At 52.9% G+C, this 23932-nt stretch overlaps 2 protein-coding genes across 2 annotated transcripts in view; one reads left to right on the top strand and one right to left on the bottom strand.

Annotated features, from left to right (window-relative positions):
* Nucleotides 1–7442, top strand: part of PAK5 (p21 (RAC1) activated kinase 5) — a 33956-nt gene extending 26514 nt beyond the window's left edge. The window contains exons 6-8 of the mRNA XM_059468001.1: nucleotides 2313–2438; nucleotides 4725–4859; nucleotides 5392–7442. Coding sequence (XP_059323984.1) covers nucleotides 2313–2438; nucleotides 4725–4859; nucleotides 5392–5547 — 417 coding nt within the window. The 3' untranslated portion in view covers nucleotides 5548–7442. The remainder of the gene's footprint in view (nucleotides 1–2312; nucleotides 2439–4724; nucleotides 4860–5391) is intronic.
* A 2992-nt stretch (nucleotides 7443–10434) lies between these two features.
* On the bottom strand, nucleotides 10435–22858 carry LAMP5 (lysosomal associated membrane protein family member 5). The gene is made up of 7 exons (XM_059468375.1): nucleotides 22801–22858; nucleotides 20421–20519; nucleotides 20003–20175; nucleotides 19692–19823; nucleotides 19512–19617; nucleotides 17979–18167; nucleotides 10435–11471 (listed from the first exon to the last, which is right to left on the bottom strand). Exons 2-7 carry the CDS (start codon nucleotides 20458–20460, stop codon nucleotides 11293–11295), a joined length of 819 nt encoding a protein of 272 aa, XP_059324358.1. The 5' UTR covers nucleotides 20461–20519; nucleotides 22801–22858; the 3' UTR covers nucleotides 10435–11292.
* Nucleotides 22859–23932: the final 1074 nt, after the last annotated feature.

The following is a 23932-nucleotide window of genomic DNA, read 5'->3' on the forward strand; positions in this document are numbered from 1 at the left end:
ACTGGTGATTGGCATCTGTGCTGCAGGCAGAGCCCTTGGGGAGGAACTGGAGCCTCAGAGGCAGTGGCAGAGGAAGCTGGGCAGTAAGGGTGATGGTCAGTGATGGGAGACCTCTGTTTGGACTGCACCACTCCTACCCTGATGCCTTCCAAAAACACTTCCTTTGTACCACACTTAGTTATCATTTACTCAGCAGTTTCTGTACCTGTGCTCTGCTTCCCCAGGCTGGCTGGGAGGCTAGCATCAGTCTATGCAAATAGTAAATAATCTGCATTACTGCTGAAACCCTCCCCAGATGGTAAGAGTAGCTTTCACACTTCCAAGATGCCTGATAAAAGCTGTCCCACACTTCCATGTGTGTTACTTGCTGTGCCTTTGTGTTGTTAATGAGCGGGGGGGGAAGGGCACAGAATGCTGCACAAGGCTTGCTCACTAAACAAAATGTGGTTTACACACAGAAAAAATTAGGGTTGCTCCCCTGGCCTTACACACCTGTCTAAGGCAAGACCTGAGGGTTGGACTGAGCCCAAGAGCTTTGGTTTGGCCGCAGATCCAGATTTCCCCTTCCCCAGGTAAAGCTCTTGGCTTCCAGGCCTGCTCTGAGTCCGTAGCCAAAGGCTGGCCTGTCCAATTTGATGCCCACTCACCAAGGGAGAGGGATTTTCTTCCTGCAGCAGCCACAGGCTGCTCCTCTTAATCCTGTCAAGGAAAGCCAATCCCACGTGTGTAGGAGCTGTTCAGTTGTGATTTCAGTTCATGTTGCTGGAATAACATCTGATCTGTGCTCAGGATCTGCATACAGTGCCTCATTATACTCATTACTCCAGTCCTCATTATCTGCATTGCAGATTTCTTCATGGCTGTGTTGTGCAATTATCTTTTTTTAGAAAATCCTCGTCTTTTATGTACTCCAATGAGCAATAGATATGCAAAACCTCTTGTGCTCCTACAAAAGAAGATTGGGCTCTGCTTCCAAAATATGCATTATTTCTTCCATTCTTCATCCTGTAAACTGAGAAATACATTTAGCGTGGAGCACTTGGCTATTATTGGCTTTGTTTTAGAAATACCAACAATCATTTTGTAATTCCGTTAAAAATAATATCCGTAACTTTAGAAAAAAGTAATGTCTGTGCTGAATCCAAAAGCGAGTGCTGACAATAAGCCTACACAGTGCAGGGATTTATGCAGCTTCCCACTCCAGCTGTCCTAGGGCTGTTTGGGCTCCCTCTGTATCCCCAGACACGGAGTACTTGGTGGGATACACAGCCTGGGGACCTGGGGCGTGGGTCACCATTGGACTGGGCAGGGATGGAGAGTAGGAAAATGTCCAGGAATATCCCTTGGAAAGCTTCCAGGCCTCCAAGTAAGTCCTTGGAGAGGTAAAAAAAAAGATTTTAGCCTTAAGGATCAAGCTGTTTCTGGAAGGGGTGATGCCACCAACCCTCAGAGCAGCTTGTTGTGGAACTTTCACCTTGGCATTGTACAGCGACAGAGAGGGGGAGGTGATAATTTTCCATAATTTTTGTTGTTAAAAAAAAACAGTCATAAAAGTGTGAGCCAGGCACATGATGCAGCAGGAGCTGCTCTCGGGAGTGCTCGTGTATCCCATAATTTCTATTTCAGGTCACTGCCACAGCTGCTCAAGGACAGCAGTGATTCCTGAGCTGCCAGCAAAGGGACCAGGTTCACTCTAGGGCCAGGAGTGCTGTAGCCTCCCTGCCTCCTCCAGCTCTGCTCCCCTGCTGCCCAGAGAGGGAGCTCCCTCAGTGACAGCCCAGTGGGAGGTCCTGGGCCTGGCAGACCCTTGGAAGGGTTTTATTTTCTATGGGTGATTAAAAGGAGTGGGGGGAGTGGCACTTGTTCCCCACATTTTCTGGCAAACCCAGAGATTGTACAAACTGGTGTGAGCCACAGGAGGGGTGGGTGTCACTTGGAATATGTGTTTTACTGGATATCACATATATATAACTACAAGCATGGGGGTCCTGTTTGGAATATTGTGTTTTCCTTTTATTTTTAAGTGTTATAAGCCATGTATCACCTCCCCATCCTTTGCTGGTGGAGAGGCAATGGGCTGTGACAGATGACATCAGGAATGAGCACCGGTGGCACCCTCCTCCATCTCCCCTTCGCTTTAATGTGCCGTGTGTTCCCGAGGCTGGGCTCCCGTGCCAGCCCCTCCTCCAGAGCCGGGCTGCTGCCCTGCCCAGGAAAGCACTGCAGCTCCACCCCTGTCCCTGTGCTGCAGCTGTGCCTCGGAGGCCTTTGTCCTCTTACTCAGGAGGGGCTTTTTCTTCTTCTTTCCACAGATAAAATTGTCTGACTTCGGCTTCTGTGCCCAAGTGTCAAAGGAGGTCCCCAGGAGGAAGTCCCTGGTTGGGACACCCTATTGGATGGCACCAGAGGTGATATCCCGCCTGCCCTACGGCACTGAGGTGAGCACAGGACACTGCAGAGGGGCTGTGCCAGCTCCCTGTGGCACTGAGGTGGGCACAGGACACTGCAGAGGGCATTCCCAGCTCCCTGTGGCACTGAGGTGGGCACAGGACACTGCAGAGGGCATTCCCAGCTCCCTGTGGCACTGAGGTGGGCACAGGACACTGCAGAGGGGCTGTGCCAGCTCCCTGTGGCACTGAGGTGGGCACAGGACACTGCAGAGGGCATTCCCAGCTCCCTGTGGCACTGAGGTGGGCACAGGACACTGCAGAGGGCATTCCCAGCTCCCTGTGGCACTGAGGTGGGCACAGGACACTGCAGAGGGCATTCCCAGCTCCCTGTGGCACTGAGGTGGGCACAGGACACTGCAGAGGGCATTCCCAGCTCCCTGTGGCACTGAGGTGGGCACAGGACACTGCAGAGGGCATTCCCAGCTCCCTGTGGCACTGAGGTGGGCACAGGACACTGCAGAGGGCATTCCCAGCTCCCTGTGGCACTGAGGTGGGCACAGGACACTGCAGAGGGGGTGCCCAGGAGGGGCTGTCCCAGGTGAGCACAGCAGGCACTGCAGGAGGGATAGCCCAGCCCCTGGAGCTGTGTCAGAGCTGTGCAGGTCAGGAACATCTGCACAGCTGTGCTAAATAGCAGTGATTCAGTTTGGCCCAGAGCGCAGCACCGTGCCTGGTTTGGAAGTGTTTCCCCAGGATGCAGTTATTTAATAACAGCTCCATTTAGCACTCCCAGCAGTGCAATGCTTTACACATTTTGCCCTGGGGTGCTGCAGGGAAGGGAGCTGCCCTCACTTGCACACTGTGGAAGGCCCTGTGCTGCTGTTAGACAGCGAGCCTGCAGGCTGGAGCTGCACTCACGGGCGTGCACTGCTGCCTGTGCCAAAGCAGCGGGCTCCTCACACACCCCCTGCCCGGCCCGGTGCCACCAGTGTGTGCCAGGGCCCCTCTGCTCTCATCTGCCCTTGCCCCCTCCGGAGGAGAGCCCGGGGAGCGCCCGGGGCCAGCTGGGAGGGCTGCACTGCCACCCTCTGTGGTAGGACTGCTCTCCATCCATGGGCTCCTTCCCTGCCGTCACTGCTGCCATCGGCTGGGGCACGGGGGTGGGAAAAGCCCCTCTGTGGGCGCTGTGTCAGGCACTGCCTGATGTTCTGGGAGAGGCAAGGCACACGTTTCACTGGGAGCCTTCAGAGGAGCCCAGCAAGGAGGGAGCTCTGCAGTGCCACAGCCCGTGCATGGGCAGCTGTGAGTCACAGAGGGGACCGGTGACAGTGACACAGCCACCCTGCGGGGACAGGGCTGCCTCTGTGCCTCTGCCTGGGGACACAGCTGCTGCAGAGCTAGGCCATGGGATGGTCACACACAGCCTCGCTGCACGTACCTGCACTGAACACATCTACAAATACTGCTGTACCCAGGGAAGGGAGTGAGCTGAGCAGGAGCTGCTCCATCCTCACGCTGCTTTGGCACGGCACAGCAAGAGCACCCTGCAGGCACTGCTCTCCACCCAGGATCTGTGCTGCTGGAGAAGACATTCCAGAGATAACAGCATCAACTATTATTAGCCCATTAATAGCTTAGGGGGATTACAAAGTGGCTGAACTTAGGGCTGCATTAAGTTTCCCCACCAGAAGGGAAAGGGGAAAAAAAAGGATTTAAGCTAGAGGATAGTGTTGGCAAAAGAGCAAAAGCAGAATGAACTGGCCCTGGCAATATTTGGGTTGGCAAATGACAGGAATTACAGTCATCAGAGGATTCTGGAGCAGCTCTGCAGCAGGCCAGGACTAAGAATAAAAAAACAGGTGTTTTTGAGCTAGAGCTGAATCACTTTCCAAAGGTGTTACATAATGTGCTACCTGTGCTGGCTGTAAACAAGGCTGGCTGTAGTGAGTGCTTGCATTTGCCTCGGGCTCTGGAATGGAGTTCCCATAGTCCTTAAGCTCCAGGGGAACAGAGTAAGTGATTCCAGAGCAGTGAAGTGTACCCTGCTCTCCAGCAGCTGCAGGGCAGCCTGGGGGGTGCAGGTCAGTGCAGCTGGAATGCAGGGCAGCAGGACACAGCCTCTCCAAGGGTGCAGCTTCCAGTGGGCAGCACCCGAGGCAGCTGCAGAGCCCGGTTTGTGAGCCCCTGCCGGTCTGGGCTGTCAGGCCCTCACTGCTAGAAGGAAAGCCGTGGCTGGCTGGTAAAAACGAAACATGGATGGTGCTGGTGCTGGCTGGGCAGGCAGCAGGAGCCAGTGCAGTGCCAGCAGTGCCCCTGAGCCCCGGGCTGTTGCAGGTGGACATCTGGTCCCTGGGCATCATGGTGATGGAGATGATCGACGGGGAGCCGCCGTACTTCAACGAGCCGCCGCTGCAGGCCATGCGCCGCATCCGGGACAACCTCCCGCCCCGCGTCAAGGACACGCACAAGGTCAGCCTTCCCCGGCCCTGGCAGGGCCCTGCGGGCACACCCTGCCCGCCCAAACCCTCACTGTCACCTCCAAGGGCCACTGGAGCAGTGGTGCCACACAGGGCTCCTGGGGGCGGGGGGGGCAAGAGAGGCCGAAGCCGTCGGTCACGGCCTTGTTTGTGCCTGGCCCTGGCGCTGCTTTTGCAGCCAGAGATGGCAAAGGGAGCTGGGCACAGCCCCAACTCCCTGTGCTTCCCAGCCTGCCCGAGGACCAGAGCAGCCCAGCTCACTGCCCTGCTGCAGATGGGTTGGTACACCCATGTGAGGCACCAAAGCCTTTGGGCCCCTCCCAGTTAGGGGGTATCTCCATCAGCCCTCAGCCTAGCTTAATGCTGTTCTGTACCCCAGGGACACCCAAACACTCCAAACACCGGCACTGACCCACAGCCCTTCTGCTGAGCACAGCGTCCCGTTTGTCCCCAGGAAAGCAGCGTGCCCAGAGCAGCACAGCTGCAGGGGGCGTTTGGCACCCCAATGCCCGTGTGTGTTTCAGGTCTCGGCGGTGCTGCGGGGCTTCCTGGACTCCATGCTGGTGCGGGAGCCCTCGCAGCGAGCCACGGCGCAGGAGCTGCTCCGACACCCCTTCCTGAAGCTGGCCGGGCCCCCCTCGTGCATCGTGCCCCTCATGAGGCAGCACAGGCACCGCTGAAGGGCTGCTGGGGAGGGGCAGCGCGGAGCCCGGCTCGTGGCCTGCGGGATCGCAGGCAGGGAGGAGGAGGAGCAGCAGAGCCTTGAGGAGGAAGGCAGCCCTGAGAAACGCTGCCGTGTGTACAGAGAGCCCCGGGGCAGGCAGCGCTCCCTGCTCCGCCGTGCCAGGGACAGGAGCAGGCCGGGCACCACGGCTGCCAGGCCGGGCGCACCCAATGCCAGCCTGGGCGAGGCGGCACGGAGCCAAACAGCTGAGCTTCACCGCGGGCTGAGGCACTTCTGGCTCAGAAGAACACTTTTCTGACAAACAAAGCACTTTTTATCTCGGCCAGAGCAGCGCAATGTATTTTGCAAGAAGTTTGTAATTTTCTGTACAGTACGTTTTGATAACTTGCAGTACTTTGTCATGTACCTGTTGTGTTAGTTAAGTAATAAGTGTAACTTAGAGAATTTGAGAAGATGAAGTTTCCTACTTTTTTAAACCCTTTTGAAAACAGGAGAAAAAAAAAAAAAAAGAAACCACAGCCACCTTTATGAAGTTGTAAGGTTTTGCAGAGTTCCCACGGGGTGAGCAGGGGCTGATCCTGCCCTGACGGCCGGTGGGAGCGCCTGGCTTGGGGCACCGGGTGACAGAGGCAGCCCAGGCCAGCCCTGCCCCTGGCTGGGGAGCAATGCCCCTGCCCAGCCTTGGCCCAGGGGCCTCCCGGGCTGGCCTGAGCCCTCTCTTGCCGTGCCACCACACCTGCTCTGCCACCACGGCGGCCTCCGTGACTGCTGGCACGCGCTGGCAGGGGACAGGGAGAGCAGCGGCTCCTCCTGCCAGCCCAGAGGGAGCCCCAGAGCTCAGGCAGAGCCCTGGGATCGGTTGGGATGGGATGAGCTGCCAGCGTTTGCCAGAGAGGAGGAGTCGTGCTGCTGTCTTGACCTTTCTGAATGTTGATGCAACAGTTGACTACTGCGGTACAATTTTGTGTTATTTGTTGGATGACTTTGCATGTTAACTGTAGGCCTAAATAGATTTGCCTTTAAAATTTTTAGAAGTGCTTCATAATTATTTCGATGAGAAACTAATTTTATTTATTAACGATGAGTTGTTTTTAATTCTGTATAATACAAAAGCCATGTTTTTCAAGTTTGTTTTTTTTCTTACTGACCTCATTTTATGGTATCTTTAAGAACCACAAAGCCAACTTTGTGAAAACACAGTTTCTTTCTTTTGATGAAATTTCATAGTTAATAAATTAATTGTTATTTATTGTAGTAAATTATAACCAAACATCTAAACCTGGCAGGAGCTGTTGCTTAAAGATCTTCCTCTGGGAGAAAAGAGTTGCCAATAGTAAAGAAGCTCCTTAAGTTCTGCCCTTAAAGAATATTTGGAGGGAGAGAAGCAATTTAAAAATAAAAAAGGAAGAAGGAGATAAGGATGACCTGGAACATGGAAGAGCTGTTCTTACATCAGTGTCTTACCCCAGTGCTCTCTCCCTAGCCCTGTTTGCACATTTGAAGAAGACGCTGAAGAAAACGTTTGGCTCCCAGAGCCCAGCCAGCAGGGAGCACCCCCAGCCTCCCAGGGCTCTCTTTTGTAGTCTTGACAACTCAGGAAACCAGGCTGCACCAGTCCAGGCAACGGCACAACTTAGTACTAGCTACAGAATTACCTTTTGTAACCATCTTTGGATAAAAAGGGGGTTGGTGGGAGTTTTTTCTTCAATATTCAGCACATTTTAGGCTGTACAAGTGAAGAGTTTTCTGCAACTTTCTTATCATTAGATACTTTAAGCAGTGTTCATCGAGTTTACTGAGAGTTTTGTCAATTTCAAAGGGGTTTTTTGTGAACACCAGCTACTGGTGAAACAAATGCACATGCAAGTTCAATAAATTCATTAATAAACACTTCAAGTTTCAGTGTGGTTTGTTTTTTCCCCCATGCGTTTTTTCTACTTTATAGATTTGATTCAGTCTCACAGTACTGGACCGAGCAGATAACAAAGGAAAAAAGTCTTCTTATAATATCTACTATTCTTTTATATATATATATATATATATATATTATTCTTATTATAATATATATATAACAAAGAAAAAAGTGTTCTTATATATAAAGACACAAGATACACATACATACATATAAATAGTGATTTATAGAGCTGCCCTAAGTGATTTCTAAGTGTCAGTGCATTCCCACCTCCCTTTCTCTATCCCCTAAATAATCCCTGATTATGCAGCCCCAGTTTTAGCTCCCAGCTGTTGGTCTCTCACACCTACAGTTGTTCCCAGTTTCCCCAGCAGCACCAGTCAGCTGATGAATCCACAATGTTATTTGCTACCTCCCAGTCTTACAGGTGAGGATTTCTATTATTTTTGGTTTCTGACATCAGTAAATACTTCCAAATACATTTAAAAATGTAATGCCATCGCCTAAAAACAAACAAATAAGGATGTGAAGAGCATCCATTCCCTCAGAAGCTGAGGCTGATACTCCAGTGAAATGATTGCCACCTGTCACTAGGGAATGGTGGCTGTTTCTGAGCTCACACTTCTAAAACTACTCCCAAATACTCCTCACCGTGGGAGCAGAGGCCAGGACGTTTCCTGGCTATGTCAGCCCCCTCCTCAGCAATAGAGCAATAATTTATAATTAAAGTTATAATCACAAGTACTCTGTAAGTCATTAGCAGCTGCTTTAGTAAGTGCCTAATTATTACAGGTCCTTGCAGAGCTCAGGAGGGTGATAAGGTGTATTTATCCACCTTCTGCTGCTGTGTTCATAAACATCTAGAAAGCAAAGCTTTCCATTTGCAGCTCACCCATAAAAAGCCATCAATAAATGAAAGCTAAATACTAAATTATTATCACAACAAAGCGCTGCCGTCCTGAAGATGCTGCTGCAGTTTGACAGGCAGGAGGGAAGTTGGACATAATCTCTCTCATAAATAATTTTTTATAAATAGGCTTGAAAAGCTTAAAGCAATGGAGAATTCAGATCAATTTTAGTAAATGTGAACAAAAGGATGGGGAGAATGAAAAGATTTTAAAAGGTTTTCATCCAAGAGCTTAAATAACATTTTTTTTCAACCAAGATGCATCAGTCTGGGACACAAACTGTCCCTGACATTAAATTATTGTTTCTTTTTCCTTTCTTCCCCAAAAAGCAAAACCATTTCAGTTCAACCAAAAAATATTTTCTGTCAGTTCAGAAAATCAAGAAATTAATTATTGCATTCCTGTGTTCCCAATAGCTTACAGACACACTCACCCCCTGAAGGTGAAGGCAGGTGCTTCCTAAGGGAAGCCCTCGTGTGCCAGGAGAAGCAGCAGAAGCCCGTCAGGCAGGCACAGGAGCAGCTTCAGCTTCTGGGGCAGTGTCCCCATCCAGCGGCCACTGCCACCACCGCAGGGCTCTGGGGCGAGTCCCTGCCAGGGTCAGTGCGGGACGCATTAAGGGCAGGTCACAGAGGCCAGCACAACCAGCCCTTGTCCATCTCACAGTCACACAGATGTTCGGGAGCAGCTCCCTGTCAGCAGGCAGCGCTCACAGGAGGAGGCACAGCAAGGGACTGCCACCACCTGGCCAGGGCACAGCTGCCCAGAGCAGCCTGGGCACGGTGTCCCAGCCACTGCCTCTGCCGCAGGCACACCGAGCAGCCCAGGCAGCTCCACCAACTGCCCCTTCCCGGGGAGGAAGGCAGCCAGCTGGGGCTGCCCTCTCAGTGACTGGCAGGGCTCCAGGGGGGCATTCTCCCATCTCTCCCACAGCCCCTGGCCAGAACGGCCTCTCCAGGAGACACGTGGCAGTGGAGGGGCTGCTCTGGCATCTGCAGCTCAGCTGTTGGCTTCCTTTTTGTGTTTGATTGTTCTTTGGGAGGTCACAGTGGCAGATGTGCCGGGCTGATGGGAGCCGGCTGGGAGAGCCTGTCTGGCCCCAGGGCAGACAAGGGTGAGGCAGGACAAAGCTCCTCTCTATTAAGGATGAACCTTTAATCCTTTTATTCATCCTCCTGCTACCTCTGGCTTTTTCTAACTGCCTCTAAATGAACCTTTTCTTTTCTTTTTTAATTACCAGCTTCTTGTAGGCAGTGGCACTTGGTCAGTCTAAAGCTCACCCAGGACCCTTTCAGTGCAGTTCTAAAGGAAAAGGGCAAAGCCGCTATCATTGTTAGTGCCATAATTTTGCTTTTTGCATCCAAATGAGAAAACAGCTGAGCATAACACAGAAATGAGACCAGGAATGAGGCAGGACTAAAGGAAGGCTTATGATGCCTTATGCTGCATCCACCTTCATCAAAAAAACCCATACATTTTGGAGGAGACTACAGCGTTAAAGAACAGTTAAGTTTCTTCTCTTACCTTTTTCCAACATTGAAATTACTATTTCTGATTGAGTTTTAAGCTGAAAGAAAACAATCAGGTGTCTGAATTAAATCCGTTTAAGAACAAGGTAGTGTTTTCCACACCCTAAATTGACACAAGGCCTGGCCTAACTGCTGCTGAGGTAACACTGGAGCCAAGGGGAGTCAGAGGGCTCAGTGGGAATTGGACTATACCAGAATAAAACACATCATTGCCCACACAACATAATGGAAAAACAACCAAAAGATAGAAGAAAATTAGGGACAACCAACAAATCAGAGAACAGTGAACCACCATGGTGTCTTCACCAAGCCATTTGCAGCCCAACCACTGCTGGAAAAAAATCCTACACGTGCCATCCACTCAGATTTGTGTTCTGGTTTCATTGGTACCGTGGAGTGAGCACACAGCATTATATCATTTCAAATTAAGAAGGCAAATCAAGCATTATGTATGTACATGTTTTAATTCATTTTAAAAATCGTCTACATTTAAGGATAGATTTCAAGGGTTCCCTTATACTTTTTCTGTTACATTAGATTATACCTGAATAATCTGCATAGTGACTTGAACATTACTGTTTTCTTTTTCTCTTTTTTTTTTGTTTTGTTGTGAAAGTTATCAGTTGCAGGTAGCAATGTAACATCTCAACCACAATCACAATACGTGCAGGATGCCCAGCCAGAAGCATTTCTCAGTTGACTTGCAGTAGCACGGCACTTTATAATTTGTGTATCAATACTGTTTTTCTTTTTTTTTTTTTTCTAAGTTTACTTCAGATGTGGCTCAAGAAGCAAAAACAAACCTTCTTCACCCAGTCTCAGGTGTGGGGTCAGCTCCACAGCTGTGATCTGCTCCGCTGGAGTTACTGACCTTGAATTTATTACTTTTTTTTCCCAAAGCACACCTCCATTTGCCTCCATGCTTTCCTTAACATGAGTGCAAACTTGGGGATGTGGTTTGAGTCCCATCACCAGAGGGCCCAAATGAGCCCCGTGCAATGGCTCTGTCTCCCAGCCCTGCTTCCTGCATGGACAGGAACGGGGAGGGCTGAATGCTCCAAAGGTGACGCAGGGGGAGGTAACAATCTCTGGGGATGGGGAAAAGGGAAAAAACAAATAAAACAAGAAAGCTAGTTGTGCTCCCAGTGTGAAACTCTGACATGTGAAGCATTTCTGTTCCAGATGATCAGCCCAGCTGCTTGAAGAAGGTATTCAAACCACCTACAGACACTGACTGTCCTTCCAGAGGCTGTGCTAAAGCCAAGCCTTAGCCTGGGTGTCTCCATGAAATGCCCAGGATGAGATGCTGTGAATACCATCCCTTGCCCCCCAGAAAAAAAGTGCTTTTGCTTTTTCTACCTGATCAGTGCCCGTGTGTCTCGGTGCTGCTCCTAGCCCATGTGTTTGTACTGAGATCTGTCCCGAGGGATCTGCACCTGGCTGGCTGTCAGCTTGTGGTGGATGTGGTAGATGCCCAGGGTGACCACGATCACCAGCCCCAGGATCAGCCCCAGGATCAGGGGCAGCGTTTCCTCCAGCTGCTCCTGCTGGTCCACCGGGCACTTGTGCTCTGCAGGGAAGGAACAGGGAAAGGGGCATGGCTGAGACTGCAGGGCAAGGAACAGGGGAACAGGGGGAAAGGGGCATGGCTGAGACTGCAGGGCAAGGAACAGGGGAACAGGGGGAAAGGGGCATGGCTGAGACTGCAGGGCAAGGAACAGGGGAAAGAGGGACAAGGACATGGCTGAGACTGCAGGGCAAGGAACAGGGGAAAGAGGGAAAGGGACATGGCTGAGACTGCAGGGCAAGGAACAGGGGAACAGGGGGAAAGGGACATGGCTGAGACTGCAGGGCAAGGAACAGGGGGAAGAGGGAAAGGGACATGGCTGAGACTGCAGGGCAAGGAACAGGGGAACAGGGGGAAAGGGACATGGCTGAGACTGCAGGGCAAGGAACAGGGGAACAGGGGGAAAGGGACATGGCTGAGACTGCAGGGCAAGGAACAGGGGAAAGAGGGAAAGGGACATGGCTGAGACTGCAGGGCAAGGAACAGGGGGAAGAGGGAAAGGGACATGGCTGAGACTGCAGGGCAAGGAACAGGGGAACAGGGGGAAAGGGGCATGGCTGAGACTGCAGGGCAAGGAACAGGGGAACAGGGGGAAGAGGGATGTGGCTGAGACGCTGCGAGCTGTGGCTCCCCGGTCACGGCTCCATGCAGGACAGAGTGGCTGCAGCTGCCTGCAGAGCCCTGGGGAGAAAATCAATTGCCTTGGAGCAAAGTGGAATCACTCACAATGCAGGGAGAGGTACATCTATCAAAGCAGCCCACGCACTGGAAAAACACTGCCATGCCCATTAGCCCAGCCCTCTCTGCCACACATGGATGGCCTTGTTGGGAACAGGGCAGCCAAGGCCTGAGGTTCTCGAGTGCCCCAAGAGCTGCTTTGTTTATCCAGGCAGAGAGTCTGGAGAGGCCTCAGCATCAGGAAGGCTTTAATTGTGCACCAGACTCACCCTGCACATCACCCAGAGATTGCCCCTCTACCTGCAGGCTGGCAGAGTGGAACAGCACCTCTGCCCCTCTCTGTGAGCTCCCCAGGGACACAGAACCAGCCCTGGCGGAGCACGGACATGTGCCTGTGTCAAGCAGCACCCCACCACCCCACACTGCCCACCAAATACAGCAAAGGAGCAGCAGAAGCAACATGAGCCCTGCCAGTGCTTGTCTGTGGCTGATGAGTCTCTGCCACAGCCTAACAAACCACTAGAAAATAGTGATACAATTGGAAAATACTTTTCTGTTGAGCTTGGAAAGGCCACTAGGGTCAGGAACACTGGTAACCCTGGCTTAGCTCCCTTACACTTCCAGAGTCTACTGCAGGCCAGGGGGACAGGACCAGGATGCACATCTTTCCCCACAGGATTGTTGCTTCTCCGTGCTGATGGACAGGCAGGGCCCATGCTGCTGAGATGGGGCTGCCAGGCTAAAAAGGAGAAAAATGCCAGTTCTGGGGAGGGAAAAGGGTACGTGATACAGGAAGGACAATTCTCTGTCTTCATTGTATTAGAAATGTGCTGGAAACAATGACAACTTTAAAGGGGAAAAAAAAGGGAAAATAGAAAAGCTGTGTGTTAGATGAACAAATACAAAGGGCACCACAATTTCCCCCCTTGCTAAAGACTGTCCAGATGGGTTCCCCGGGCAGCTGATCGCAGAGCTCTGCAATAACCACGAAGAGCAAATGCTCCACAAATCTAACAGCATGTGGCAAAGAGCAGGAGAAACCCAGGGCCCGGGCAGGAGGTGACAGCAGGGACCCATCTCCAGCGGTGCTGGCACCTCCAGGAGCTCCACCACGTCCTGGAGTGCAGCCTCCTGCCAGCAATGGCATCGGGAAACATTTCAAGCTGCAAATGAGGTAAAACAAAAAAAAGCAAAAGTGGAATGTTGTCTAACACACAAGAATGTCCTTTTCAGTTCCAGTTGCTCACTGTTTCACCAGAGGAGTGATTAATCACCAGGACTGTGGCACAGGCGACTCAGCAATTGCTGCAATGCAGGGGTTTTGTTTGTTTGTAGTGAGGAGAACGGGGGGAGAAACCCTGATGGTTACTTAGCTCCCAGAATTGGGTTTCTAGTGCTCTGTGGAATCGTTCCCAGTTTAGGAGGCCAAGGCCTGGGCAGCTCACAGGGACACAAGGCCAGGCTGAGCTGACTGCAGGAAAAGGCCCTCAGGGGCAGTGCTGTGGGGCCCCACTCCCCACAGGTACAGAGCAGCAGCATTCCCATGGAAGGACCCCAGCTCCAGGAGCTCCTGTGCACCCCCCATGGCTGCAGACAGGCTGTGCTGAGCTGCCCATCAGCACCAGAGCACTCTGGCTGGACGCTGGCTCCTGCTGGGGAAGGGGCTTGGCTGGAACCAAGAGACGACGGAAAGGAGCTGCTGGAAGCCCAGCTGAGAGGATTCCCCGAGCTCAAACACACACCAGCTTCTCCTTGCACCTTTCCCCAAACAGCAACGCTCCAGGACAACAGGCTGGATGTGGGGGCTGCAGCCAGTGGAGAAGGCAAAGCTAAAAGCACCAGTGCAGAAAACAGACCCAGCTCTAAAGCCCCCACTTGTAACATTTGAATTCCACCAAATTTTGCCAGGGCACAAAACACGCCAGAGGATGTGGCCAGAGATCCATGGGCCACAGAAAGCCAGGCTGTGTTTAGGGGTCTGTGTCACGACTCAAAAAGGTGTCAGCTCCTGCAAGCAACCAAGGAAGAGAGTTCTTTATCCTGACACTATTTTTAAGAGGATTAAAATAAAATAAAAAAGAAAGCCAACAGGAAGGAGAAGGGAAAAAAAAAAAAAAAAGCAGCAAGCAAAGCTGTCAGTGTCCAGCAGCACATCCCCAAACCCAGCTGCACGCACTGCACCTCCCTATGCCCCACCCACACCTGCTCCTCACCAGAAACATCCATTTTCTCCTTTTGGAGCAGACCGCCAAAGCCTGGGCTCTTTGGAGACTGCAGGGGGAATGGGGGGATGCAGTATGGAGGCACTGGGAAGTGCAAAGCACAAACACATCTGCAGCAGAAGTGAGGCTCTCTGGGTGCTGACTGCTAGGAGGGTGAATTCTCTATTTTAACATTAATATCATATTAATCCACATAATTTTATGACAAATAAAAATACTTACACACTTATAAAAGGGTACTTTAACATTTATACAGCATTTTTCACCCCAAGAATTCAAAGCAAAGGCACTGAGGTCCACAACACAGCAGGGAGGCAAGGCAGGCAGCAGGTATCATTCCTGCTCCATCAGCACAGGAACAGGCAAAGGGGAACACGAGGATAGAAGGGTTTGGACAAATTTGGATGTTCAACCCCCTCGAGTATGGGTAGGTTGGTGCTTGACAAACAGAGAACCACTGCACTGGGAACAGCAACGATTTCAGATTAATGACCCTGCAGGAAAACAGCCCTTTCTGTCAAATTTCCCCAGTATTTCACTCCAGGTCCCAGGATCTCAGCATTTCCCAGTTCCTGGGGTCACCCTCGGTCCAGGGAAGCAATAAGGAGGGAGCCGGGGCTGTGCTGGGAGCTGTGCTGCACCCCAAACACGGCCGGGTCACCCCCGTGGCAGGGCGGCGCCACCCCCGCTCCCTGCACACAGCACCCACCGCAGAGGGACACAAAGGAGGTGCTGAGGTGCATTCCTCCTCTCCTTTGCGCTGCGCCTCCTCCCAGGCTCACGCACTGCCGCGGTTTCTATGGTGAGCGCTCGCCCGGTTCCAGCAGGGGCTGTGAAACCCCCTAAGAGCCCATTCCCCCTCAGAATGCTCCCGCAGAGCGCGCAGGGCCAGCAGCCCGCAGGAGGCACAGCGCCCTCCGCCCGCACCGGCACCGGCCCAGCAGCGGCACAGGGACCGGCCCCGCTGCGTCCGGCAGGACAAGGGGCTGGCATTTTGAGATGGGAGCTTGTAAGTAAACACTTAAAAAAATTAAACAAAGAAGGACCAGGTGCTTTTAAAATAGGGGCTGCATACCTTGGAGCAAAGGACCCTTGAGAAAATGTGGCCCTCAAGTGGGAGGCTGCAGCTCCCTCTGAGCCACACCAGGATCCCAGTCCCTGATTATCAGCTGTTGTATTACTATTTTTCATCATATTGCTTTATATTCGAATTTTTAGATATAAAATCAAAAGAGCTGACACTTTCTCTGGGGTTCTTCCATCAGTTTAAATCTTTTCCCACCCTCTTGATCCAGCTCTCATTTTACTCATCTTCTAAGCTGAAAAATGTACACACATTTTCCCCTATTATAAAAAAATAAATTAGCAAAGTCTGATTGAAAAAGAATTCTGCTGCTTCTCTATTGAAAAATAAAAACTTAAATAAATAAATAAATGTGGACTTGTGAAGGTTGGAAGCAGTATCTCAAAAAAAAAAAAAAAAAACTCTAGCACATGAATTTAAGCATTCAAAAAAACCAAAGACAATGCAATCATTCCCTACAAGCTGTTTAACCTATCCCTGCCAGGACAGTGTCAGGACTAATGAAGAAACCTTTCCCCCATTTCTTTGTGGAAAACGGGGCCCAACCCTCCTGTGTCTTGGTGATTCTTCTGCTCTAGCAGGTCTCTTTCTCTCCTCCAAAATATTTTAAAATGTTCTGTAGCTTGTTCATAATTAATAGGAATTTCACCTAATGGGAAATTAATGAAGCAAAAAGGAGAAGGCTAATTACTGTAATTTGAGATTGGCAGTGGTTTCCAGACCCCACAAAGGATGCTGCTGTGCCATGCGTGTGCCGAGGCTGGAGGGAACGCAGCACTGGGAGAGCAGCAGTGCCCTGGATGGAGCTCCATTGATAAATCACCTCCCAGCCCCTCTGACCACCCCTCCAGGTGCCCTCTGCTGCTCAGCTTCCAGTGGAATTCCACAAAAAGGAGTGTAATTCAATAATGAGAGCAACAACTACAGAAAACCCCATTGAGCCTGACAAAGAGAGAAGCCATGCTGTCCTCCAGAGGAGGAATTCCCTCCATGTGTTTAAAGATTGCTAAAGAAACATCATGTCTTTGTGTGCTGGAAAAAAGAAAAGCCCACCAAGCTACAGCAACAAAAGATAAAACAAAATAGAAACAAATTTGCTGCCTGACAGGAATGAGCATATAATGAAAACAGTAGGTAGGTTCCTCTGGCAGTGAGCCCCAGGTTTGGTTGTTTTAACTGGGAGCTCTAGGACTTCACAGGTTTGGTATCACAGAGACACAGCCTTGCATATTTGAAACATGCTGTTCTCAGCCCCCAAGGTCTGCCCAGCCCAACCCTGAGTGCAGGAACCCTGGATACACAGGGGGAAAAAAGAGGGTAAAGCTACTCCAACAAAAAAAATTACAGCAAACAATCAAGTTCTACTTTTTCCTCCCTGTAAGTCTATGAAAAATGTGGTACTACTTTGATACAAAAACACCCTGCCCACGGATAAAGCCTACTCAGTATTACACTGGCCTTGCTGCGAGTAATTCAGGCAGGCAGAGCTCTGCCAGCACATGCAGCAGCACCAATTTACAACATCGGTGAGAGGATGCGAGTCGTGAGTGCAACGGCTCAGCTCTGCAGTCACTGCTGGGCTTCCATTGTGCTCCAAAACATTTCCCACATGCAAAATAATAAAGCTCCACGGTTTTAATGCTAGGCTTGAATACCACCATTTGCTAACTCATTATTAAAAGAGCTGGCCATTACACGTTTTGTTTGCACCTGGTTACAATAACGGGCTTAACTGATTTTAGCTAAGGCAGCACTGTGAAATGGGGCTGGTCTGCCCTAATCCAGGAATGGCTACACTGCCTCATGCAGCCTGATGGGAAAGCCAAGGGGGAGCACCATGGATTCCTTGGGATAAAGGGACCTGAGACTGCAGGAACCCTGTCCCATAGCAGCACTGCTGGAGGCTCCAGTGCAAGCCTTCAATACAAAGAGCATGTTGTAACTCAGGTTTTCTTTTCTCCACCATGGATGTTAAGGAACCCCAGAAGCAGAATGGCATCCCGTGTGTTGGGGCTCCAGGAGCCTCACTGAGGTCCCTGTTTCGCTTCCTTCCCCCTCACAATGGGCATTAATCAAACTGGAGCCAGGAACGTGCACCCCCAGCAAACCCTGCCACTGCAGCCCCCAGCTTCCCCAGCGTGCAGCAGCCCTAAGGAGCCCCTGGGGCTGTGCTGAAGCATTTTTGTGCTGCAGAGGAGACACCTCAGCCTTGCAGGGCTCCCCAGGGATGCTGCACTGGGGCTTGCTGGCAATCTGACTCTATGAGTACTTACAGAAGACAACGTACATACAACGATGGCCCATGTTTTGGCAGCGGGGCTGAATTTGTAAGGCCTTTTGGGGGACCACAGAGGCAAGGAATGGGTTGGAGGGAGTGCAGGGAGCACTGGGAACAGGCTGCAGTGAGGGGAAGGTGGCCCTGCAAAAGGTGGGACGCAAATTCCTTCAGTGGATTGCAACATCCCCAAAGGCCGTAGCACCATCAGCACCTCGGGGATGCGGGACGTGCCTCTGCCTGCTCCTTACCTTCACTGAAGACAAAATCCGCGGGGATGTCGAAGGGCTGGAGCCGCACTTCCGACAGCAGGAGCTGCACGGACTTCTGGTGGTCGCTGGAGACGAGGGCGATGGTCTGCTGCGCCTGGCACTCGTAGGAGCGCCCGGCAGGGGTCACCAGGGCCGAGAGCCGGTGCGAGCTGGCCGTGTGCTTCCCGGCTGCCCAGGGACACACACGGGTCAGGCCCGGCCCCGGGGGGGGAACAGAGGCAACGAACCGAACGGGCGGGACACGGCCGGGGCGCAATGCGGCAGCAGCGCCTGCTGCTCCCGAGGGTCCTCCCGGGGAGCGACCCGGCTTTTGGGGGCCACCCCGCACAGCCAGGGCCGCTCACACACCGGGATGGGCTCCCGCAAGCGGAACGCGGCCCCGGCACACGGAGCTACCCCACAAAGCGCAGAGCTGGCCCTGCTGCCGCCAGCTCCGCTCCGCTCCTGCCACAGCGCCCGGAGTCCCTGCCGCGACATGGTGCCCGCTCACAGACACTCGGGGTGCAGCCCGGGACTGGGGCTGTGCTCCCCACATTTGGGGAACACCCATTTCTGAGGCTGCACTCGGGCTCTGAATCCAGGTAGGAAGGGGCAGTGCCATTGGGGACCAACAGGCCACAGAGCCCTTCCTGAACACACAACGGGGCCGTTTCACCCAAGTACAAACCAGAGAAAATATGTTCCCATCACACCGAGCTTGTTTTGCAAGCGAAGGCCGGCTGCGGCTGAGCCAGGTGGAATGAGGGGTATCTTCCACCTCCCGCTTTCTGCAGCCCTTTGTTCCCCTCGGCAGCACAAAAAGGCAATCAGGGCTTCACACGGGCAGGGGCTGATGCGGCACGGCCGGCTCCGTGCTCTGGGGACTCAAACAGTGGGAACACAGCCCCAAAACCAGCACGTCTTATGGCAACAACTCTAAACCCCTTATTCGCTGGAGTTGGAAAATTGCGGAGAGAACTATTTGCAAGTGACAATATTTCATTTTCCAATTCAATAGAACACATTTCTGAGCCGAAATGAAATAAAAACAAAATAAAAACCAAAAGAATGGAAATCCAGTGAGAAAAAAGGAGGCTGCTGGGTGCGGAGGTGTGTGGGGGTATGATACTAATGTCAATCTCAGGTATCTCGGGGAACTGCTCCTTTCCCACGTATTCAACCATCATCAGGATTAACCTCAAAAACAATCTCCCCACGGGAAAGGAGACAAGCTTTTCCAGCCCAGGTGTCTCCCTGACCCACCCCTCGGGCCCTGGGTCCCACAGGACAGCGCAGCAAACGGGCAGAGCTGGGCTCTCCCTCCTCCGCCAACCGCGGTGATTAAAAACAAGGGGGAAAAAAAACAGCGGAAAAAGAAAATATTAAACATGCGGTTTAAAGCCGGCAGCAGATCCCGGCTTTGTCGGGAGGCTTTGGGGTTTCCTTTTTCCCTAAGCTCCATTGAGGAGCAGCCCGCTGAGCGCTCCCCGCGCCCGCCGGGATCTCCCTGAATCCCCGAGCCCGGGCGCTTACGGCTGACGGCATCCTTGAAGTAGGTGCGCTCGGAGGTGTCGTACGTGAACTGGATCCGGCTGAGCTTCCAGGACGCCTCGGGGCCCCGGGACGTGTTGTGCCCCTCCTGCCGAGACAGACAGGGCGGTGAGGAGCCCGCGGAGCCGCCGCGCCCCCGGCCCGCTCCCGGCGTGCCCGTACCTTCAGGAAGGAGAGTTTGAGGGTGTACGCTTGGTCCAGCCACGAGAGCTCCAGCTCCGACTCGTTCGTGCCGCACTTGCCCTTCATCTCGGCGCCCCGCGACAGCGGGATATCGGCTTGCTCCGTGATCAGCTGCAAAAGGGAGCGGGGCTCAGCGGGGGCGACCCCCGAGTCTCCCCACCCCTGCCCCGGCTGAAAATCCTCGAAGGGAATAAAGGACTTTCCGAAAGTAGCGGCAGCTGTGCGCGTGTGTGTGTGCCCCCTGCCATCCCCGGTCCTGCTGGAGCCCCGAACCCCCGGGCCCCACTCACATCCACATAATTGCTGGCCCACACGTCGTAGGGGACGATGAACTTGGCGGCGAATTCGGCCATGAGACACGTCGTCCGGTTTTCCCGCACCACGAAGATGTCCTTCTCGGGGTTAGGGGAGAGCCCAGAGAGGTTTTCAACTTCTTGCTCGGCGGCCAGGCGAGCCGCGGCGTCTGCGGGCACAGCGGGGCTGAGCGCCGGCAGCCCCGAGTCTCTGCCGCTCACCCCAACACCCCCCGCCGCCCCGAGCCCCCTGGAGCGAGCTGCTCTATCGCGACGCGGCGTTCCTGTCGCGACTGAGCAGGTGGAGGCGATGTGGCAGCCGGCGGCGGTAATGCGAGACCGGTGCCGTGTCAGCGCCAGCGGCTGCCTGGTCGCGACAGGGCTCCGTGTCGCGACTCGCCACCCAGGTACTCACGCAAGATGAAAAGCAGCCCCGGGAGAAGCCCCCCGGCCATTCTCCCTGCTCGGTCCCGGCGTGGCCGCGGCTGCTGCAGCTGCTCCTCCGAAAGGTCCGCTCCGGAGAAAAGAAAAAAAAAAAAATTAAAAAGGAGAGGGGAAAAAAGCCGCACACCTCCTTCCTCAGGAGCCGCACCGGCTGCAAAAGCACTCTGCTGCGGAGTGGCGAGGAGGAGGGACGGGGAAAGTGTGTGGGTGTGCGGGGAGGAGGAGGGGAGATGCCGGCGGAGCTGATGGAGCGCCCACGCCGAGGGACGGGGCGTACGCAGCCGGGCGGGGAGGAGGGAGGAAGGGATTCCCCCCCTCCGGCGCCGGGCCCCGCGGAGGGGCTGCCGGGGATCCCCGCGGAGCTCGGGCCGAACGAGGCTGGAGCCGAGCGGGCTCACCCCGAACGCTGTCCCGGCAGGGCCGGCGCTGGCAGCGAGCCCGGGACCCCTCGCCCCGCGGTCCCTGCCGGAGAGGCCGGCGGGATGGAGGAGGGGACACCTATTCCTGTGCCGGCTGCTCACACAGCGTCACTAATTTCGGTGAAGGCGAGCAGCTGCTCCGCGTGTTCATTTAGGAAGAAACGTGCGGTTATTTTTGTGCGCCAAGGTCGGAAGCAAACGCGCATCCTTCTGTGAGCGGCCATGGGCACACCTGAGCTCTAAGATGTCCCAAACCACAAGGCGCACCGTAACATAAAACCCAACAGCCCGAGAAGGTGCTTTAAAACAGGAACAACACGGCCCGTGCGGGTGTTTTGTGGGCACAGGCAGGAGGCGCGCCTCGGACGTGGGATGGGGGGAACCGAGCCGGGGCACTCAGGGTTTGTCCCTGGCCGGCCCCAAGGCGCGGCACAGCGAGGGAGAGGGGCTGCGGGGCGGAGAGAGAGCTCGGGGGGCTGCCCGCCCCCTGCCCTGCCTGCCGGCTCCGGGCCCTCAGCCCCGAACCAAGGAGCGCCTTCCCTCCCTCGCTGCCAGCCGGGCCAGAGCAGCACCGGCCCCGGCAGTGCGGGCGATCCCAGCCCGGCCGCGCCGCCGCTCTGTACGGGGAACTGCGGCCGGCCCCCGTGCTGCTCCCTTGCCCCGCTGATGCCACGTTGAAATATTTCTGCCCCCTCGCACCGGGACCTTTTTTTTTGAGCTTTAACGCGCTGCCACTCTCGCCCCGGCACCAGGAGCACATCCAAATATTTACGATTTACAGCGACACCAGTCCCAGGAGCAGCGGGGATGAATGGCCCTACACTGACAATGGTTTTTCGGTAAAAAGCCAAAGGGACAGCAGCCATCCGGAGTGATAGCGTTACTGGATTCACTACCAATTCCCATTTCTAGTTCAGGAAAAGGCATCTGGAGGAAACCGTTCAAGACATTGCCATCCAAGGTGAGTTTTGATTGTGGGCAGCTGCCCTTTGCCAGGGCACACACTTGCAGAGAGGAGCTTTCTTGCTGGGAAATGGCTTTTTTAAAAAATAAAAACTGATACTAAAGGAACTATTTTTTTTTTAAACTACAATGTTGAAATTTCCTTTCTGCTTTCTGTACATATTAAATATATTCTGACCATTTCCTTCTCTCTCTCTCCTGCTTCATGATGAAAAGCCATTCCCACACACCCCCAAATACAGTCAGACCTGTGTCAGTTGTGGCACAGGATTAACCTATGGATAATTATTTCAGGGGGCTATATAAAGGGAAAAAATTTAATCTTGTAGAAAATAGAACCTTTGACTGTAACAGGCTGTACTTCTGTGATGATTTTAGTGCCTGGCTTCCTCAGGTCCTATACTGATGAGCTGAAGGTAGTGTTTGACTGCCCTTTATTTCCTTCTCTGTTCCACAATTTAATTTCCAGCCTTTTTGAAGATCCTAGGTAGATTTTAAGGCCCAAAAGACATGATTCTGAGCAGCTGCCCCTGCATCCAGCCTGTGCAGGAGGGTCCAGGGAGCAGCTGGGAGAGAGCAGCTGTGCTGGATGCAGGGGCAAGGCTGCCCCCCCAGCCCAGAACTGTGCTCCCCCAGCTGCACAGCACAACAAAGCCTTCAGCTCCAGGGACAATTGCCACTTCCAGCCTGCAGAGCTACCTTCATCCTGCTCTCTGTGGCAAATAAAAGGGAAAGGCCTAAGCACTGAGAAACCCCCAAAACACAGAGCAGGAAGGTCTCATCCGAGTGAGCCAGTGCAGCACCAGCCACCCTGAAATGCTGTGACCAGGGACAGTTCATGGTCCCAGACCAGGCCCCCTGAAACCACCCTGCCACCTGCCCTTACCCCCGGCTCTGGAGGCCACTGGGGTGTCTCTGAAGGCTGAATCCCCCTTGCTGCCCCCAAATACCAGACATAACAGCTCTTACCAGCCTGCTGGAAGGGAGCACACAGCACGGGGACAGCCAGGCTGCAGCGCTGGGACCACTACTGCCACAGCCAGCACCTGAGGGTGATTTGGGGTGATTTCTTAACTGCATGCAGGTGGTACAGGGGTTAAATAGGCCCCCACCTGAAAGCAATCAGGTTAACAACAACCCCCAAACTCCTGCAGGTGAAAGAATAGCAGGCTGCCTAGGTGTCATGACCCTACCCAGCACAGCTGAGCTGAATTTATCTGAAGCGATTCAGAGAGGGAAAATCTGCCACTACCCTCCATGAAATTTCACTGAAGTGGAATCTATCACCCCGGCAGGGAATGACATTTTAAACTGCTTTAACTCAGTATCAATGTTCAAATTGATTAGCCTATTTCATCTCAATGGAAATATTCACCTCATTACATTAGCGGCCAAACTTCAAATAATTTTTGAATCAAATACTGCTTAAACAGTATTTCAAAACACTTAGCTGACAAAATTCATCACTTAATTTCAAATTACTGCTTGCATTTTATGCTAAATTGTCAGTGGATGAAATAGGTATCAGTGTGGGGAGCTGAGGCTGCAGCTGAGGTCTCCTGCTCGGCAGTTCCACAGAAGCCCATTTTCCTGTCTGAATTGATGGATGGCTCGCTGCTGGCTGAGCAGGGAGCACAGGCTCAGACAGGGGCTCTGGACAGTATTTGCTGTCCTTCCAAAACCTGTGTTTTCCCTTTAGGGGATGGGATGCTCACCAAGGAATTAAATAGGCAGGTTTGATCTTCTCAGGGACATACCCTTCATTCCCAGTGGTTTCTTTAGCAGGGCTTTCCAGCCAGGCTCTACATGAGCTTAAGATGCTTCACCATCCAGTTCTCTCCATACCTGGTCTGTCATTTGCTCCTCCTTACAGGCTAAAACCACTGCAGTAGGCAACAGTGTACAATTCCAGCTCACGGCACTGTCTCCACCAGCTGTGTTTTAGAGGACATTTTTAATTAAAGGAAAATCATCATAAAAATCCTGTCCAGCACGCTCTGAAAACACTTCTGCTTCGAGCTCCAGCCAGCACTTAAGCCAGGCTTAGAGAGGGGCTCTCAGTACTCAACTTGTCTTTTAAAACATTATAAAGGACCAGGAG

Source organism: Ammospiza nelsoni, chromosome 3, assembly GCF_027579445.1.
Source record: "Ammospiza nelsoni isolate bAmmNel1 chromosome 3, bAmmNel1.pri, whole genome shotgun sequence".
NCBI classification, from domain to species: domain Eukaryota; kingdom Metazoa; phylum Chordata; class Aves; order Passeriformes; family Passerellidae; genus Ammospiza; species Ammospiza nelsoni.

Excerpts from the sequence above, each read along its gene's own strand:
- LAMP5 (XM_059468375.1), bottom strand. The coding sequence starts at position 20,460 with ATGGCCGGGGGGCTTCTCCCGGGGCTGCTTTTCATCTTGC. Across the intron at positions 18,168-19,511 it reads CTTCAAGGATGCCGTCAGCC|CCGGGAAGCACACGGCCAGC; the intron begins GTAAGCGCCCGG and ends GTCCCTGGGCAG. Across the intron at positions 11,472-17,978 it reads GGATTTTGTCTTCAGTGAAG|AGCACAAGTGCCCGGTGGAC; the intron begins GTAAGGAGCAGG and ends CCTTCCCTGCAG.